Raw genomic sequence first — 16,892 nt, 5'->3', positions numbered from 1 at the left:
AAATGAATCAGTGAAGCATAAGTGGCATATTTAATTATTATTCACTGCGTTGCACGGAGACAATGATGGCCGCTGTGAGCCTCATGGCTGCATATCAGACATCTGAGCAGGCCACATTACATTCACTTCTCAACTATGATTTCAATACAACTGCTAAGTTGTATTTCTGTGATTAAAAGGGTTGAATGTCCTCATGGGAAGTGAAAGATGAAGATAATGCTTTAAAGTGATGGTGTTCTTCACTATTTAAGGGACTTTTTCAGGGTTAGCACTGGTTAAATTAGGATTAGGGATTAAAGAATGAAGGTCAATCAAAGTCCACAAAAGTGTGTTGTTTTGTATCCAAACTGCAAACCAAATGTGAACCACAACAACGTTATCGAAGTGATCAATGGCATGGCATCTGACGAAGTACGTGACAGTTATTTCTGTCCTTTTAGAGACCATGAGATGATCAAGCGTTTCATGCCAATCACTTGTGACTAATTTCCCTCCTTCATGTACCTTGTGTGTCAATGAGATTAAAGAGTCAAGGATTATATGTAGTGGGATTACCAGGAGGTGATTACTGAGACTTGTTGGTGTAATCAGTTACAGTTACTGACACAAGACTGATTTCAATCTGCTTGAAAAAAGGGGGAGAAAGGGGGCTACACACACACACTGTCATACATCATTGTCTGTGCCTATCTACAATAACACTTTTCAGGTCTGGTGGTCTGATGAAAAAATATGAATTAATCAATATTTTTTAATAACATTTTGAATGTCAACCACTTGTGACTAATTTATTCCTTCATGTACCCCGTGTGTCAGTGAGGATAAAAGTCAGGGATTATATGTAACGGCATCACTGTTATGTGATTACTGAGACTTGTTAATATAATCAATTATACTTATAGACATATTGTATATGCGTTAGTGAAAGCAGCACAGATTTCAAATAGCCTGAAAAAAATGAGAGGGAAAGGGTTATAGTTGATATCATTTGACCTTTAATAAATGGCTTTTATGGATAAATATAATATAATAATATGTATAATATAATATAATATAATATTCACATGGTGCTTTTGTCATTATATGTGTGGTTGACTGACATACATCACCATATATGGAAATTATATACAGTAGTGTATGTGTTAATATGTCTCCCACCAATATCCAAAGCACACATCTCATATATGTACATATATATACATACATAAACACCTCACATATTTCAAAATATAGTAGAAACAGCTGTTTCATGTATGTCAAACACATGTTTTACAACGACCAGGGCCTTCTTACTGTAAGGAGACAAAATTAATATCCAATACCTGGGATTTCCTTTTATGTGTACTTATTCAATAATACATTAGATTGTCTTTGTATTTGAGATTAAATAGAAAAGTTAATGTAATGAAACATTTTCATGCTTTTTGTTTACATCCTGCTGCTTCCTTTACCTCTGTGTAATAGAAAACATATCTTAGATAATGAGAGCATTTCATCTTCAAATATTTTGCAAGACAAGCTGAGAATTGCTCACAACTCTTCATTATCCCTATTTCCATTGTACAGAGCTATGAATAACCATATTGTTATAATATTTAAAGATCCCCTTCAGGCATGTTTCAAGATTATTATTATTATTATTATTAGTAGTAGTAGTAGTAGTAGTAGTAGTAGTAGTAGTAGTAGTAGTAGTAGTGTATAATAGTGTATAATAGTAATTAATAGTGTATAACATATGTGAATATACAGTATGTGCAAAACATATTTAACACATGTCCATATATGATTTGTTCATTATTTAACATGTAGTTAAATGGCCATATAGCGGATTTTTATATAGGAAAGTAAATTTCATAATTTCCTAACATACTGAAACTGCCCATTGTTCATTATGTCTCCTTTCTCCATATGTTCCTGAGGGAAGCTGTAAAGTTGTAGGAGGAGAAAAACTACAGCAGCTTGTCACGTGATTGTATAGCAGTTATTACAACCGAGTTTCTATTTCCTTTCTACTTTGTTTTTGGTCCGCTCTTACCGACAAAAACTAAACTTTGTGGGGGTGAACTTCTCATTATTCAGTCACGGATTTATGTGACAGCATTTGGTGGTAAATACACCATAAACAGCGCTGTAACGGAAGTAAAGCTCAGCTGCTGATCAGCGGACTTAGACCCTGAACATGTCAATGAGTAAAAGAGACATTAGCTGTCTGTGTTGAAATGCTGTGTTGAACTTCCTCTGTGGACAAATGGATTTCCAAAATCTCTGCACTTTTGAAACCTTTAAGGAGTACTGGAGTCACTACGGTTATGGAGAAAACTTACAAGACGTGATTGAGCAGGAGTTCACACGCACTAAAGGTAATGACAGTGTTCAGTCGTAGTAGTGAACAGGACAGGCTAACTGACCCTCATATGGCTGCTCTTGATATTGAAAACAGGCATAACATATCTGGATCATGCAGCAACTACGCTCTACCCGGAGTCTCTGGTCCGGGACTACTGCCTGGATATTTCAAGGAATGTGTACGGTAAGAGAAGCAACACAAAAAGCCTATCTAATGCTATTTTTATTAGTTTTGTATTAATTAGTTTGTTTATTTTGTGTTGTGTTGTGTTGTGTTGTGTTGTGTTGTGTTGTGTTGTGTTGTGTTGTTGTTTCCTCATTAGGAAACCCTCACAGCCACAACCCCAGCAGTAGATTGACACATGACACTGTGGAGAGGGTCAGATATAGGTAAAGTCTATTCATGCCTTCAGAAAGCTTTATAACAAGCCGCTTGACTCCTTCGCATGGCACTTTGCTGGATCAAGTGAATAAGAAACAGAACATTTTCTTTCAGGGTATTGCAGCATTTTAACGCCACCCCTGAGGAGTACTCCGTGATTTTCACTTCTGGTTGTACAGCCGCTCTCAAATTAGTGGCTGAGAGCTTTCCCTGGATGCCAAAGTCTGACAGCGAGGCAGGGAGTCATTTCTGCTACCTCACTGACAGTCATACCTCTGTAGTTGGCATAAGAGCACTGACTACTGGCCTGGGGGTAGCTGCCCTGCCTGTCTCCCCGCAGGAAGTGGAAAACAGGGCAAAGGACGAGGATCAAGGTGAAGATGTTATTTGCCAGACGCCGCACCTCTTCTGCTTCCCAGCGCAGAGCAACTTCTCTGGGAGGAAGTATCCCCTTAGCTATGTGAAAGGCATCCAGGCGAGACGCCTTTACCCAGCATGTGACCACCAAGGCCGCTGGTTTGTGTTGCTCGATGCAGCCTCTCATGTCAGCTGCGCCCCTCTAAACCTACAGGACTGCCCCGCTGATTTCATTCCCATATCCTTCTACAAGATGTTTGGCTTCCCTACAGGTCTGGGGGCCCTTCTTGTCCATAACAACACTGCAGGCATACTAAAAAAGACTTATTTTGGAGGAGGCACAGCAGCAGCTTACCTTTCTGGAGAAGATTATTATGTGCAGGCGGCAAACATTTCTGACAGGTACAGTATTGTACATGCCTGCCAAATCCTAGATATTCTCTGAAAGCTCACAGTGTCTCTGAAGTTTCTACATCCTTATTCTAAAACGCAATGTTTTCTTTCTCCCTGATAAAGATTTGAAGATGGCACTGTCTCTTTCTTGGATATCATCGCGCTGAATCACAGTTTTGACACTCTTTACAAAATCACAGGTACCGTGTGGGAGCATGTTGACTCAGAGAAAAACATAGAAGCCATCATGTAATGGCGGCATCATGACAATCAGCCGCAGGTTAACATCAACAGCAGCCCTGTCTTTATCCCATTTCTGATTTCAGGGGGCATGCACAATATCCAGCAGCACACGTTTGGCTTGGCACGCTACACTTACATGCTGCTGTCAAGTCTTTGCCATGGCAACGGGCGACCGGTGGCTCAGATATACACTGAAGGCCAATTTGAGAGTCCAAGCACACAGGGTGCAATCCTAAACTTCAATCTCATGGATTCTCATGGACAGATAGTTGGGTATTCTCAGGTGCGATCAATAAATAGGATTTATTTCAATTTCATAACAGCTTCATTATGACATGTTTATGCACAGGCAGTGCTGGTGAATATTATAGCAATTCCTCTTCCCCACCTCCACTCTCAGGTGGACAGAATGGCAAGTCTCTACAATATTCACGTGCGCACAGGTTGCTTCTGCAACACTGGAGCCTGTCAGTACTTCCTCGGGATCACCAATCACCAGATGAAGAGAAACCTGCAGGTGATAGATCAAGGAAACCGAAAAATGTCAAACTCTGTTAAAGGCATATGCTGGTTGAATAAAATGTCTGTTTTTCTCTTTGAGGCCGGCCATGTATGTGGAGACAGCATCGACCTGGTGGACGGCCAGCCGACTGGATCCGTTCGAGTGTCATTTGGCTACATGTCTACATTTGAAGACTGTCAAAAGTTCCTGAAGTTTGTTGCTGAGTGCTTCGTAGAGAAACCAGTGACCGTGGACCAAATTAGACTAAAGAGGCTGAAAACAGCCGCAGCACCCCAGGGTTCAAATCAAGATCCTCCAATCAAAATCACTAATGGAGAAACATATGAAGTAGAAGAGATGGAGAAACCCACAAAAGCATCACTGAAGGGATTTGGAAACATAGACTCAAAAAACAGCCACGGGGAGGCCTATACTCTGACCAACATCTACATATATCCAATCAAATCATGTAGTGCATATGAGGTTTGAGCACATCCCAACCCTATCTTTCTGTCACTTTTCTCTGTCTCTCCTATCTGTTTCCCTCACGCTGTTTTGATTTAACTTTGTGCTGTTCCTCATGCAGGTCCACGACTGGCCGATGGGACCTCTGGGTTTACTGTATGACAGAGGCTGGATGGTGGTGAATGGAAACGGCGTGTGCCTGAGTCAGAAGAGAGAGCCGCGTTTATGCCTCGTTCGCCCACAAGTCCACCTGCCCTCAAACAAATTGCTCCTGCAGGCGTCAGGTCAGACAGTCTGTCAGCAGCTCACTGAAAATGATACACTGCTTAACCAAAAGAAATTTCAATCAATTGGATTTTCTGCTATATATTCTCTTTGTTTGAGTTGTTTTGTTTTTTTCTCCATTGCCCTGCAGGGATGGATACCATTTCTGTTCCGCTTGAAAACAACACCCAAATGCACACAACCTACAGGGTGTGTCAGAGTAAAGTTTGTGGTGACAGGTGGGCTGGCAATTTTCAGACATCTGAAAGCAGTAGCTGCAGGAAATACTGTGACATATGTCATTTGTTCCATATTTTTTACTCATATAAAAGCATTCTCATTCTCTCGCTGCGTCTTTCTACAAGGAATGGCGTTGTAAGGCCTCCCTCTCGCAGTTTCATCTGAAATTCCAGTTATTTACCACTTTTTATGGAAAAACAAAGAATGAGCAAAAGCTGATATTAATCTCCTCTGACAGATACCCGCATGACGAGTCACAAGTTAAAAAAAGCTATTCTTCCAGTGATTCTTGGATTAGATGTCGCACCAAATAGTAAGCAGCATCAAACTGTGTAGATTTCCCCCGGGGCATCCTGAATATAATCCTCCTCCTTCCCCCAGGGTGGAGACTGTCGACTGTGGGGATGAAGCTGCATCATGGTTTTCAGAGTTCCTTGGACAGCCATGCCGCCTGATAAGACAAAGTCCTGATTTCACCCGAGACATGAAGAAAAGACCCAGCGGAGGTAACTGTATAAGCATTTTACCTGTTCTCCCTGGCTCTTACTCCCACATCCTGGAGTTATCTCTTATACAGTGCATAAGCAATACATTTCTCACTGATACCATGTGGTTGTTGTGGCTATGACCTTTAATTCCTTTCAGCTGGATATTTTGGCAATTTAGAAATTTAAACTTTTTCTCCTTTTGCAAGTTTATTCTGTGTATATACTGAATATATCAGACCGTAGAGATTTGTCAAACGTTCAAGATTTTGCTGTACCGTTTATAGGTTTCTCCACTAAACTACAACTCATTCCAATATGGTGCAACCTGCTAAAAATAATTCAAGGTATACAATAAATAACTGTAAAAGTTAGCAAGCAAAATTCTGCAAGGAATGTATGCTGTTTAATATACCATAAACATAGTAACATAATTGGCCTGTGAACAGTTGTATAATGTCTTCTGTTGCTCTGGAGGAGCGTTGTCAAGACTGGGAAAATTACATCAATGATGTCAACAGGGTCTGGAAGTTTAAAGAAGCAGGTATTCACCAGCAAGAGTGAGACATTATTTAGATATTATGGGAAGTGTAGGATCCAGTGTTTTTGAAGGTTGACTTATTCTAGGAACTGAAAATCCCGGCCTCTGCTGCTTTGTCTGTCACAAGTCCCCAAAGATATTCTGACATTTAGCCCCTAGAATGGGTCAAGCTCCAAAACCACCAGATCCTACATTTCCCATAGCTCAACATGCCCACATCTCTCTATCACTGTGTCCCCCATTGGTAACGCAGGCTTTCTGTTGAATATTTGCAGTCCCCATACTCAAGCCCAGATAACCCGGATGACATCATCAAGGTTATTTTTTTTCAGACATTTGGAAAGCTCCCTCCAGAGCCAGAGGACACAGTCAATTAATCACAAGGTCCTTTTAGTAGCTGATCTGGATGGATGATCAGCAGATGGAGTTTGCCCAGTTATCATAGAATTGTAGATGTTCAGATTTTTCTGAGTGCTTAAAAGATTAGATTGATATTACTGCATAAAATTACATATACAGTGATTGAAGATTCTATCCATATCACTCACCCCTAATTCATTGTGAGAGCACATTTTGATCAATATAGGTAAATGTGCTAAAGTCACACATAGTATTTGGTGATTTTCCCACCCTCTATAACAGTACAATTTCAGTATTCAGACTCATTGAGGATGCCTGAAATTGAATAAATCATAGTGCATGTTTTTCCCTCCTAGCTGCCACCTCCACGTCCCTCTCCCTGGTGAATGAAGCTCAGTATCTCATGATCAACCGTGCCAGCGTGGAGCTCATTCAGAAACTAATCAGCAGCAGGTTTGAACACATGATGTGTTATTCAAATCTGCGATGCTCCAGTAAAAAACATCAGAATGCGTCAGCGCCTGTACATTTACATTACAGTGGATAATTCACATGGCGCAGCAATATAACATGCAATTTCCACATTCCCTTTCTCAGGCAGGACTATTCTGAGGGCGAGCAGCTCCTTGACACACAGAATGTCATCAGCCGCTTCCGAGCCAATTTAGTCATTGCTGGAGTTGAACCATTCGAGGAGGATAATTGGTCACACTTGATTATTGGCAGCACTCGATTCATGGTGAGCTTACACTTTGAGATAAATGTCTTTAATGTCTTCAATCTTCAAATGTGTTAAAAGCGTATTTTTCAAAAATGAATGCACTTTCCTGTGTGACTAACCCGAAGGTCGCAGGCCAGTGTCGACGGTGCCATATGGTTGGAATAGATCAGGACACTGGGACCAAAACAAAGGAGCCGCTAATGTCCCTGTCTGCCTACCGCACTGGGAAGGTCAGTCAAAAACAATTACTGCTCCATCATGTAGATGCTAAATGTGTGTTTGTGTGTGTGTGTGTGTCACATTGTCTGTTTTTTTCTGAACTTCTAGGTGACTTTTGGTGTGTACCTGACCCATCAGTTACCAGAGGACTCCACCACAGCCAGTTTCCTCTCCCCTGGTTCCTTCGTACTGCCAGAGCCACACGGCTCTTGAAGTGGTCATCTGTAACATCCTGTTTTATTTATTTTAGTGACATCTTTGGTCCCAAGCAGTCATTTCTACACTGCACGTCCTGAAGATCACAAACACTGTGAAGAGTTTCTATAGATGTTGCTCTTTTCTTTGTCTGTTAAGCCTTGGTAGTGTTTGTCCTCTCAGTTGTCCTTTTCATGTCTGGGCTTTCAGATTTTATTCTATCAAAGTTTTGATGGGGAAATTAATGAGATTTTTGTATTTTTCCCCAGTGGTTATGTTCTTAAAATATGTGCAATAAAGCAAATGTGAAGTACTAATTGCACGACAGATTTATAACTTGAATGTGTTCCTGTTATTTGAGCCAAATCATGTCCGGCTTGATGCAATAATCTCTGCTCATGTTACCCTTCCAGACAGTTATTCCCCTGTTTACTTCTGTGGAGGTTCATATTGCTATTTATTCCAAACACACCACTGTTGCTGCTGCCAGAAATCTAAATCATATTGCTCGCTGTGAAGGAAAAAATCTACCAGACACAGAGTCTATGCATACATCTATAAGAATATGTTCTAATAATGATGCTGTGTTGGACATCAAATTTATTTCCAAGAAGAGTAACAATGTGATGTAAAGAGGATAGAATATTTGTATTTCCTGAGAAACAGGAATGTCAGATATGTTGACCACCATCTGGAGTCTGAGGTGCTCGGGGTGACATGCTTTTATGTAAACCACATACACACTTAACTGAGCTGGCAATGTCTGGCTGTTCAATGCTACTGTATGGGCCTACTGCTGAACGATGTGTAGGTAAACAGAGGGTGGTACAAGGTTGCTGCTATTTGTCTCAAGGTTTTGTACCACTTGTAGCATGTTGGACAGTATGCGTCTGTCCACATGCCTGCTGGTACTAAGAACAACAAAAGCTGTGCTCGATATACAGATGACAAATTAAAAACACTGATAATGATTGTTGCCAAAAAAAAGTGTCTAATTGTTTTTTTTCAGTGATGTTTTACTTTCTATTGTGATATTCGCTTTTTTTTCTACGGACTTCTGAAATAAACTAAAGAATAGGTGTAATTTGAATGTATTTTACTTACAATAGACTTATGACAATATAATAGATATATATAATATGACAAATATCATAACTGGGGCACATATACTGTATACAGTATGGCCTTAACCCATAAGAACCCATGGTGACACAGGTGTCACCAACCCTTTCACTGTTCTGGAAAATTCCTTATACAGCTTTATCCTTGATTTTAACTCATGAAGTCCCTAAGTGACATCTACTGAACATCCTGGTGCAGTCATATGACAATGTGTGAATCTGTGTACCCATGACATCACTTCCAAAATGGCAATGTGCCTGGTCAGCAAATGTGACAGAACTAGCTAATTTTAAAAAGCTTGTTTTTTGTCACTAAAAGTAGGTTTCAACCCATTTAACAATTCTGATGCTTTAATGCTTCAAAGATGTCCTGTATTACATTTAACCTGTTCTGACCACATTTCTTGAACAAATTGATATAAAACAAGTTAGGGAAATACCGTTATGATATACATTTTACATTACAGATCTTTGACAATGAAGGTAGAATTTCAAAAAAAAATTCAGAAATGTGTTCCTTGCGGTCCATTTGGTTTGTTTTATATTCCCCATAATTTTCCTTTAAGGAGAAATGGGTCCGGGTTCTTATGGGTTAAACATATTCAGTTATATCTAATGACATTGCCCAATAGTTTTATTTTATATATTTTTGTAATAAAAATATATATTTTAATTGAAAAAGTCTGATTTTTGTGTCACATAATATCCAGTCTCACGCTGTACAGGCATGTTAACGGTGTTTAACGGTTATTGCTGCATTTAAGGTGGCATGGTTTAAGATGCGTTGTGCTTTGTAATTAAACCTATCTAAGGTGGTGCCACCTTAACATGACGGGTACCACTCCTCCTCCCGGATAAACCGGACTTTGTCTTAACTTCCATTGCTCGGTAATAAAGTGTCGTATTGCTTCATCAAGCTCAACTATAGAAAAGATATTAACGTGTTTTCGCTGTTAAATTTTACTGACGCTACACGATGAGGAAAAGGATTGATAAACACGATGATTCATCCTCAGCAGCCAGCGACGTTCAGAGAACCGTTGGACTCCAGAGGAAGGAGGGAGCACCGTGAGTGAGCTAACTTTAGTTAACGTAACTTTCTTTACTCAACCTTTGACAAGCTGTATCATACAGCAGTGGTCCGCTCAGCTCAACATGTCAATGACCCCTGTATGCTGCAGGCAGACCCTCCATGTATATGATAAAAACGTTACCTCTGATATCCTGGTTAATGAAGTTAGTGGAACAACAACTCAAAAACAAAACAAAACAAATAGTAATAGATACTTTGTCACTCCAGCATCCCATCATTATCAGTAATGAAACAGTTGAAATGGTTGACAGTTTCAAATATCTTGGACTCAATCTGGACAATAAACTCAGTTTCAACCAGCACACAAAGGACATTCAAAAATTAGCCATCGAAGGCTATTAGCCATCTATAAACTTGCCTTGTAAATACGCATTGCAAATACAACAGCATAGCACATCACACACACATTCAATCGCCACTTCACTTTACTGCCCTCTGGATGCAGGTACAGGTCCCTGAGGTGCAGACGGGCTCACTTTGGCCAAAGGCTGGTGCCTGCAGCCATATCAGCCCTAAAAAGAGTGACTCGCTGAGGGAACTAAGTCTTGTTGTTGTTTTGCCTGTCGTTGTTGTGTGCTGTTGTGTTGTACTTCATGTATTTCTGTCTGTCATTGTTGTGTGATGAGGTGTGTGATGTGTAAAGTTGATTTATAACTACCTAACTAAGTTTGTAAAAAAAAAAAACTCGGATCCTAAAAATATCCCTCAAGACTTATTTTGTCAAAAATTCTAATTTTTTGTGCAAAAGATGCATCAAATAAGGTTATAAATATGACATGTGCATACATTCAACAGCTTAAGTAAAAGACAATGTTATGGAATTTTAACATTTTGTAAGGACTGGAAATGCTGTTAACTGTCGCATAGCTATATCTCTAAACCTCAGGAAAAGTCATTAATTATTATCTTCGCATTCGTATTTTGGTTGTAAAGAGATAACAGTTATATGTATTATTTGCTAAAATACTGCAAAAATGAGCAGACTAAAATGCACCTTTTCTGCATAGTGGTTGTTCTTAGTGTCCTATCAAACTGCAGTAGTGCATTCACAGACATTTTCTAGAGGTGATTTGGAAGCAAAGGTGTAAAGTAGAAGTGCTAACTCTGGACAGATGAGGTGACAGTCTGATAGCTGCTGGAATAATGACTTTCTTATATGTTTCCCTCGAGCAGTGTGGAGAAATCAGTCTTTGACTAAAAGGTCTCTTTTGGCTGATTAGAGTGTTAATGGAGGGGGTGGGATGTCTTGTCCATTAACTGGCAATAGTCTGAATAGCATCCTCTTCTCTGCTGTTGCCTTGAGGAAGTCAAGACTGACTCCAATGACAGCCTGCTTCTTGATTAGATTATTCAATTCTTCTCGCCCATATTAATGTTTCTATATTAATGCTGCAGACACAGACTGGGAGAACATGTGCAGAGCAGCTACCAGTGTGTACATCCGCTGCACCAATGTCCCAGTCCCTTCAGCGGGGGAGGCAGAGTGCTCTTTTTTTTTCTTCAGTTTTGCCTTCATGGAGCTTCAAGTGGTTCTTTTTGCACCTCTCAACAAAGTCAGCCATCACACCATCACATTTATCCTTTTCTCCCCTGATGCACAGCTCACAGCTGCTGAGTCATCCAAAAACGGCTGCAGCAGCTAAAGTTAGTTGTAAAGTGGGAGAAAAGTAAAGAGGAGAGGTGCAAGTAATTGGTCTGGGAGTTTGAGCTAATCTGAAGAGGGGATTTAAAATAATTAGCAATCAATCATAATTATGGTTAAATTAACAGATTGTGTTGCATTGTGCTCCCAAATTACACTACCGAGGATACTCTTTGTATTCTGTTTCTATTTTTGCCCACTAAGATAGAAATTGTAATTCAGCAGGTATTGGAGACCACGGAAGATAATGTTCAGATGATCAGTATTTACATTTGTTTTTTTTCTTTTTCTCTCTCCTCTCCTAAGGTACCGATGGTGGCTGAAAAGAGGATTATTTGCCATATTTGTTATCTTCATTTTGGCGCCTTTCATGCTGAGAATACTCCCTGAATTAATCCAGCACCTTGTTTACACTCACAGAAGTAAGTGAATTCCCTGTCTGCCTTTTTAAAGTACTGTAAATCCTAAAAATATCTGCAAAAAAGGGCCCACTTTGCTTCTTTGCAGTCAGGCTACCATTCTTTGTTGACCTCAGCCGACCCACTGATCTCTCCCTAAATCACACCACCAACATGTACTTAACATCAGAGGAAGGAATCTCCCTTGGCGTATGGTGAGTACAAGTTCAGCAGTTATATTTTTTGGGGGTTTTTTTTTAGCATGGATATGAAAAGGCAAGCATAGAAGAGGTCAGAACCTGGTTTTTAATGATCCAATTACCAGTTGTGTCTCCAAGCGAATGTATTGTTTTGAACTGTTCAAGGCACACTGTCCCTGAAAGTCAGTGGAAAGAGGCACAGGGGAAGGACTTGGCTTGGTACCAGAACTCTTTAAGCGATGGAAGTCCAATTTTCATATATCTTCATGGGAACACAGGCACAAGGTATGATAAATGATGCATTTGTATTATTATAATTGGCTTGTGAAAAAGTAGAGTAAAAATTCCACAGAGCCGTACTTTTTTTTTTGTTGTTGTTGTTGTAAACAGCAATTTATTGGCATATGTGTTGTTTGTGAATTATTTCAACAGGGCAGCCACTCATCGCGTGGGAGTAGCAAAGGTGAGTGATCACCAACACAAACATATTAATCTTTATCAATCAATCAATACCCATTCTGATGACAAATATGCGTTATATGTCAACAGGTATTGAGTGCACTTGGTTACCATGTGCTGGTGCCCGACTACAGAGGTTGGTACAAATGAAGATTTATGACTCTTCTTTCAAACATATTTTCCATCTCTCTTCTTCTTTGCCTCCCCATTGATTGCAATAGTCAGCTTTCTAACATTGATTTAATATCATTTGCAGCTATATGATCACTGCGGTGTAATGAAGTCGTGCTTGATGAGTTGTTTGTTATTAGTCAGTCAGTTAAAAGACAAGCAGTTCAACTCTAGGTCAGACTCCAGTGCAGGTTTTCCTCTGAGTGACTGCCACCTTGTGGCCGTGAAGAGCAGCTCTGTGATATGTCAGTGAGCAGTGGTTGATGTGAGGAACTCTTGGCAGGGTTTGGAGATTCCACCGGGGAGCCGACTGAAGCCGGTCTGACCACTGATGCCCTCTACTTGTACAACTGGGTCAAAGAACGCAGTGGAAGCAGCCTAGTAGTCATCTGGGGACACTCTCTTGGCACTGGGTCAGTAAAGATAGTACTAATCAGCAGCATTTCAGAGCTACTCTTAAAATGACTTAGGTCACTGTTGTAATAACTGGTAAATGCATTACACACTTATTTGCAGTAATGCAATATGAAACTTTAAACTTTGATGTAACTGCCTGCGACGTTTTCCACCTAAATGTTACTTTTGCCATTCATTCATATCTAATTGATATAATACAGCAGTGATTCAGCCTATGCAACCTATAGCAGTTAGCATGAGCAGTGAAATACAAAATATACATTAACAGGGAAAGCATGCAGTGCAAAAACTTTGAACTCAGTGCAGAATGACCATAGAAATTACCATTCAGAACCAAAGATGTCTCTAAAATAGTGATTACTCACATTGCTTTCATGCTTCATTAAAGAGAGTGTACTTTATTTAAATTGAGGCTGGTCAAGTCCACAGTTTAGAAGGTTGACATTTACATAAATACACTGAAAATCAAGTGTGTATCAGAGAAGGATCTTGATTCAAACTGCACACAGATTTCACCGTATTCAGTACAACAATGTCTAGCATGATACAAATTACAAAATAGGAATAAAAATATTTTTAGCTATGCTAGTAGGAGAAAAAGTAGAACATCTTAACATCTAACAAATCGGCCTACTTAATCAAATCACCTACACAGTCATTTGAATGGCTGTAATGATCTACTTTTCATTTTTGTTCTTTTACAGTAAAATATTTAATAGACTAGAGCTTTATCAATTAGTTGATTTATAGAAAATTAATTGGCAACTATTTTATTAATCAAATAATTGTTTTAGTCTATTTTTAAGCAAAAATACCAAATATTTGCTGATTCCAGGTTCTTAAATGTGATTGTGTTTTGCTTTTTTGTCATACATGACAGTAAACTGAGTATCTTTGAGTTTCGGACTGTTGGTCAGACAAAACAAGACATTTGAAGATGTCATCTTGGGCTGTGGGAAACTGAAATGGCCATTTTTCAATATTTACTGACATTTTATAGACAAAATGATCAATCAAGAAAATAATCGATGGATTAATCAAGAAGGAAAATAATCGTTAGTTGCAGTTCTGTAATATACGGTTATACCAAACAAATCTGACAGTGACATTAGCATCTTGAGTAAAATACATTGCACACTCGTGACAGAAATGATTGATTGAAACAAATCCACAACCACAACAATAAACCTGCCACCGTTACTAACAGTTGAAGATGAAATCTTTAACTTACTACTATTTGCAATGATGTTGTTCTTCATCTCTCTGTGCAGAGTGGCTACTAACACTGCAGTCAAACTGCTTGAGCAAGGTAGGTTTTTCTACAAAGGCAAATATGTATAAGTAAAGTAATTCTAAGATCTCACTATGATTACATCTTCACTGTTACAGTTGTATGTAAAGACTGTTTCCTCTCCCCTTCAGATGTGGTCTTTGATGGTGTGATCCTGGAGGGTACATTCAATAGTGCTCGACAGCCTGTCACATTTCATCCCTTTTTTTGGGTAGACTCATCTAACACTTATCACCTTTAGTGTTTCATTTGCACATTTCACGTATGTGCTACCACATCACACATAAGCTGACCATGTGTTATTTTCTTTCTGTTTAAAAGTATTACTGGAAATTTCCAGGCGCTGGGTACTTATTCCCAGAGCCATGGGCAGAAAACAAGATTGTCTTTCCTACTGAGGAAAAGTAAGTTTGAAGAAATGCATACATGGAGGCAGTGCACGACGGCCGATTATTCATTGATGCACAATATCAAATATTGATTAGCTAATAATATTACCAGTAAAATGCAATGACATACAGTGTTTGTTTTTCTGCAGTTTAAAGAAAATGAAAAGTCCGATACTTTTCCTTCATGCAGAGGATGATCACTTAGTTCCCATTCAGGTTGCTCAGCAGGTATGACTGATATTACTCATCTAATACATTATAACCTGAGGTGGTATTTCATTTAAAGCTAAAATCGATTAAGTTGCTTAATGAAGGGTAATGTTTTGTTTTAGGCCTGACTGAACTTTCTTTGCTTTTCTCTCCCAGCTGTACAAGGTAGCAGCAAGAAGCCAGAATGCAGAGCGAGTGAAGCTGGTGTCATTTGATGGCTCTCTGGGGTATCTGCACAACGGCTTATACAGAGACCACCATGTGCCTGACATCATAAAGTGAGAAATCATTTCACTGATAATGTTTAAAGTGTTTATATTCTGGCTTGACAAAAGCTTGTTAAGTGGTCTGTTTTACATTGCATCATTTCTCCTCTACAGGAAGTTTGTGCTGTCGTTGTAAAGTGGGAGCGACGCCTAATGCAGAAAAACCTCGCCACACTTCAGACACAGAACACTGGTTTAATTGGTTTTTAAATGTTTTCTTTATCTTTACTGCAACATTGTTGATTGGTTCATAAGTATGTGATTGACTGTAGATATATATATGTACATATATATATATATATATATGTATATTTGATCAATTCAGAATGTTTCTGTCCAGTGTTTTGAAAATAATATAGTAAAATAGTTCAGGGAAACAGATATTAATTTGTTTGTTAATCCATTACAATTGTTTAAGATGTAATTTAATTGTTAAGTGCTGATTTCTTTCATATCTGTGTGTAATTTATTCTAAATTATCAGAACTGAAAATATTGGAAATGTAATTGGGTTGAGACATTGTTACAATAGGTGCCCTCTACTGGGCATTGATGTGTGATGATAATGCTCATCTCTAATACTGGATAATCAGCTTGGCATGTCTATGTGTTGGTGAAGTTTTGTGATAATACAAATAGATGTGTTATTATAGTGGTAGGAAAAAGCATGAATTCTTAGTTATTTCTGTTCAACCAAAGAATGTTAATATTTGTTTCAAGAATTTCAGGTTATGTGTCATTGCAATTTAATTTAATCAACCAGCGGTCTATTACACGTCTGTACTACATTTTAGGCAATTTTTGTTATCAGAAAACACACTTTAACATTTGAAAAACTCAAGGAGATATCGGTTCATATATTATATATATAGTTCATATAACACGACTTAACATCTCATTATTTTATTGTTGTTTTACAGACTAGCAGAATTGTTTAAAGTCTACTTTAAGAATCTGCTCTACTGTCAGGATTCTTCTATGAGACCAACGTTTAAGATCTATAAGAATCAGTGACTACTAGTAGTAGTAGTTACACTCGCAACACTGCAGACTTGCTTGTGCTTCAGAAATGGTTCAAAATGTATTTAGTTGTTGATTTTGTAAAATATACATGAAGCTTTTGTTTTCTGACAAAGTGAAATAAAAAATTCACCCCTTCTGCTCACTTGTGCTGAATGTTCTCAAAGTCAGGAACACTTTTATGCATACCTCGTCTTAATTAGCTATCTTAAATACACTGTATTTTTAAACTAAGTCTCACTTCACATTTCTTATTGAACCAAGCCCTCCCCTGTAAATTGTTATACAAGTGTAGCCTTACATGCCACGTTTCTCTACAAACAAGAAGTCAGTGCAGAGGACGTAGCTTTCAACAAGTCTAACCAACTTCCTTTTAACTTGATTTTGTACATTGATATATTGTGTATAGATGTCAGAATGACTTTTGTTTTTAAGAATTACATAACTCATTGAAATTTCTACTTCAGTGAAACGTTTTGTAGCACAAAAACGTGTGAAGAGTC

General features: G+C 38.7%; 2 protein-coding genes across 2 annotated transcripts; both read left to right on the top strand.

The window, feature by feature from the left end:
• Window positions 1-1,963: 1,963 nt before the first annotated feature.
• Window positions 1,964-8,030, top strand: mocos (molybdenum cofactor sulfurase). Its single transcript, XM_042433511.1, has 15 exons — window positions 1,964-2,360; window positions 2,441-2,530; window positions 2,670-2,736; window positions 2,843-3,487; window positions 3,602-3,678; window positions 3,805-4,004; window positions 4,122-4,238; window positions 4,323-4,706; window positions 4,810-4,972; window positions 5,104-5,191; window positions 5,574-5,698; window positions 6,935-7,031; window positions 7,176-7,317; window positions 7,425-7,529; window positions 7,627-8,030. Exons 1-15 carry the CDS (start codon window positions 2,249-2,251, stop codon window positions 7,729-7,731), a joined length of 2,517 nt encoding a protein of 838 aa, XP_042289445.1. The 5' UTR covers window positions 1,964-2,248; the 3' UTR covers window positions 7,732-8,030.
• Window positions 8,031-9,656: 1,626 nt separating this feature from the next.
• Window positions 9,657-16,541, top strand: si:ch211-117n7.7 (Monoacylglycerol lipase ABHD12-like). Its single transcript, XM_042433585.1, has 13 exons — window positions 9,657-9,902; window positions 11,876-11,991; window positions 12,077-12,182; window positions 12,333-12,452; window positions 12,600-12,630; window positions 12,717-12,762; window positions 13,081-13,210; window positions 14,486-14,523; window positions 14,637-14,716; window positions 14,827-14,909; window positions 15,044-15,122; window positions 15,261-15,382; window positions 15,485-16,541. The coding sequence occupies exons 1-13, from the start codon at window positions 9,811-9,813 to the stop codon at window positions 15,504-15,506; spliced, it is 1,065 nt and encodes a 354-aa protein (XP_042289519.1). The 5' UTR covers window positions 9,657-9,810; the 3' UTR covers window positions 15,507-16,541.
• Window positions 16,542-16,892: the final 351 nt, after the last annotated feature.

The sequence above is a fragment of the Thunnus maccoyii genome, chromosome 14, assembly GCF_910596095.1.
Source record: "Thunnus maccoyii chromosome 14, fThuMac1.1, whole genome shotgun sequence".
Lineage (NCBI taxonomy): Eukaryota > Metazoa > Chordata > Actinopteri > Scombriformes > Scombridae > Thunnus > Thunnus maccoyii.
The sequence above is the reverse complement of the archived record's forward strand: the minus strand, read 5'-3'. Positions and strand labels throughout refer to the sequence as shown.

Bases quoted from the DNA above. Each gene is read 5' to 3' on its own strand.
- mocos (XM_042433511.1), top strand. From the start codon at position 2,249: ATGGATTTCCAAAATCTCTGCACTTTTGAAACCTTTAAGGAGTACTGG. The intron at 3,679-3,804 runs GTACCGTGTGGG...TTCTGATTTCAG, and splicing joins CACTCTTTACAAAATCACAG to GGGGCATGCACAATATCCAG. The intron at 7,318-7,424 runs GTGAGCTTACAC...ACTAACCCGAAG, and splicing joins TTGGCAGCACTCGATTCATG to GTCGCAGGCCAGTGTCGACG.
- si:ch211-117n7.7 (XM_042433585.1), top strand. From the start codon at position 9,811: ATGAGGAAAAGGATTGATAAACACGATGATTCATCCTCAGCAGCCAGC. The intron at 14,717-14,826 runs GTAGACTCATCT...TCTGTTTAAAAG, and splicing joins CATTTCATCCCTTTTTTTGG to TATTACTGGAAATTTCCAGG. The intron at 14,910-15,043 runs GTAAGTTTGAAG...GTTTTTCTGCAG, and splicing joins GTCTTTCCTACTGAGGAAAA to TTTAAAGAAAATGAAAAGTC.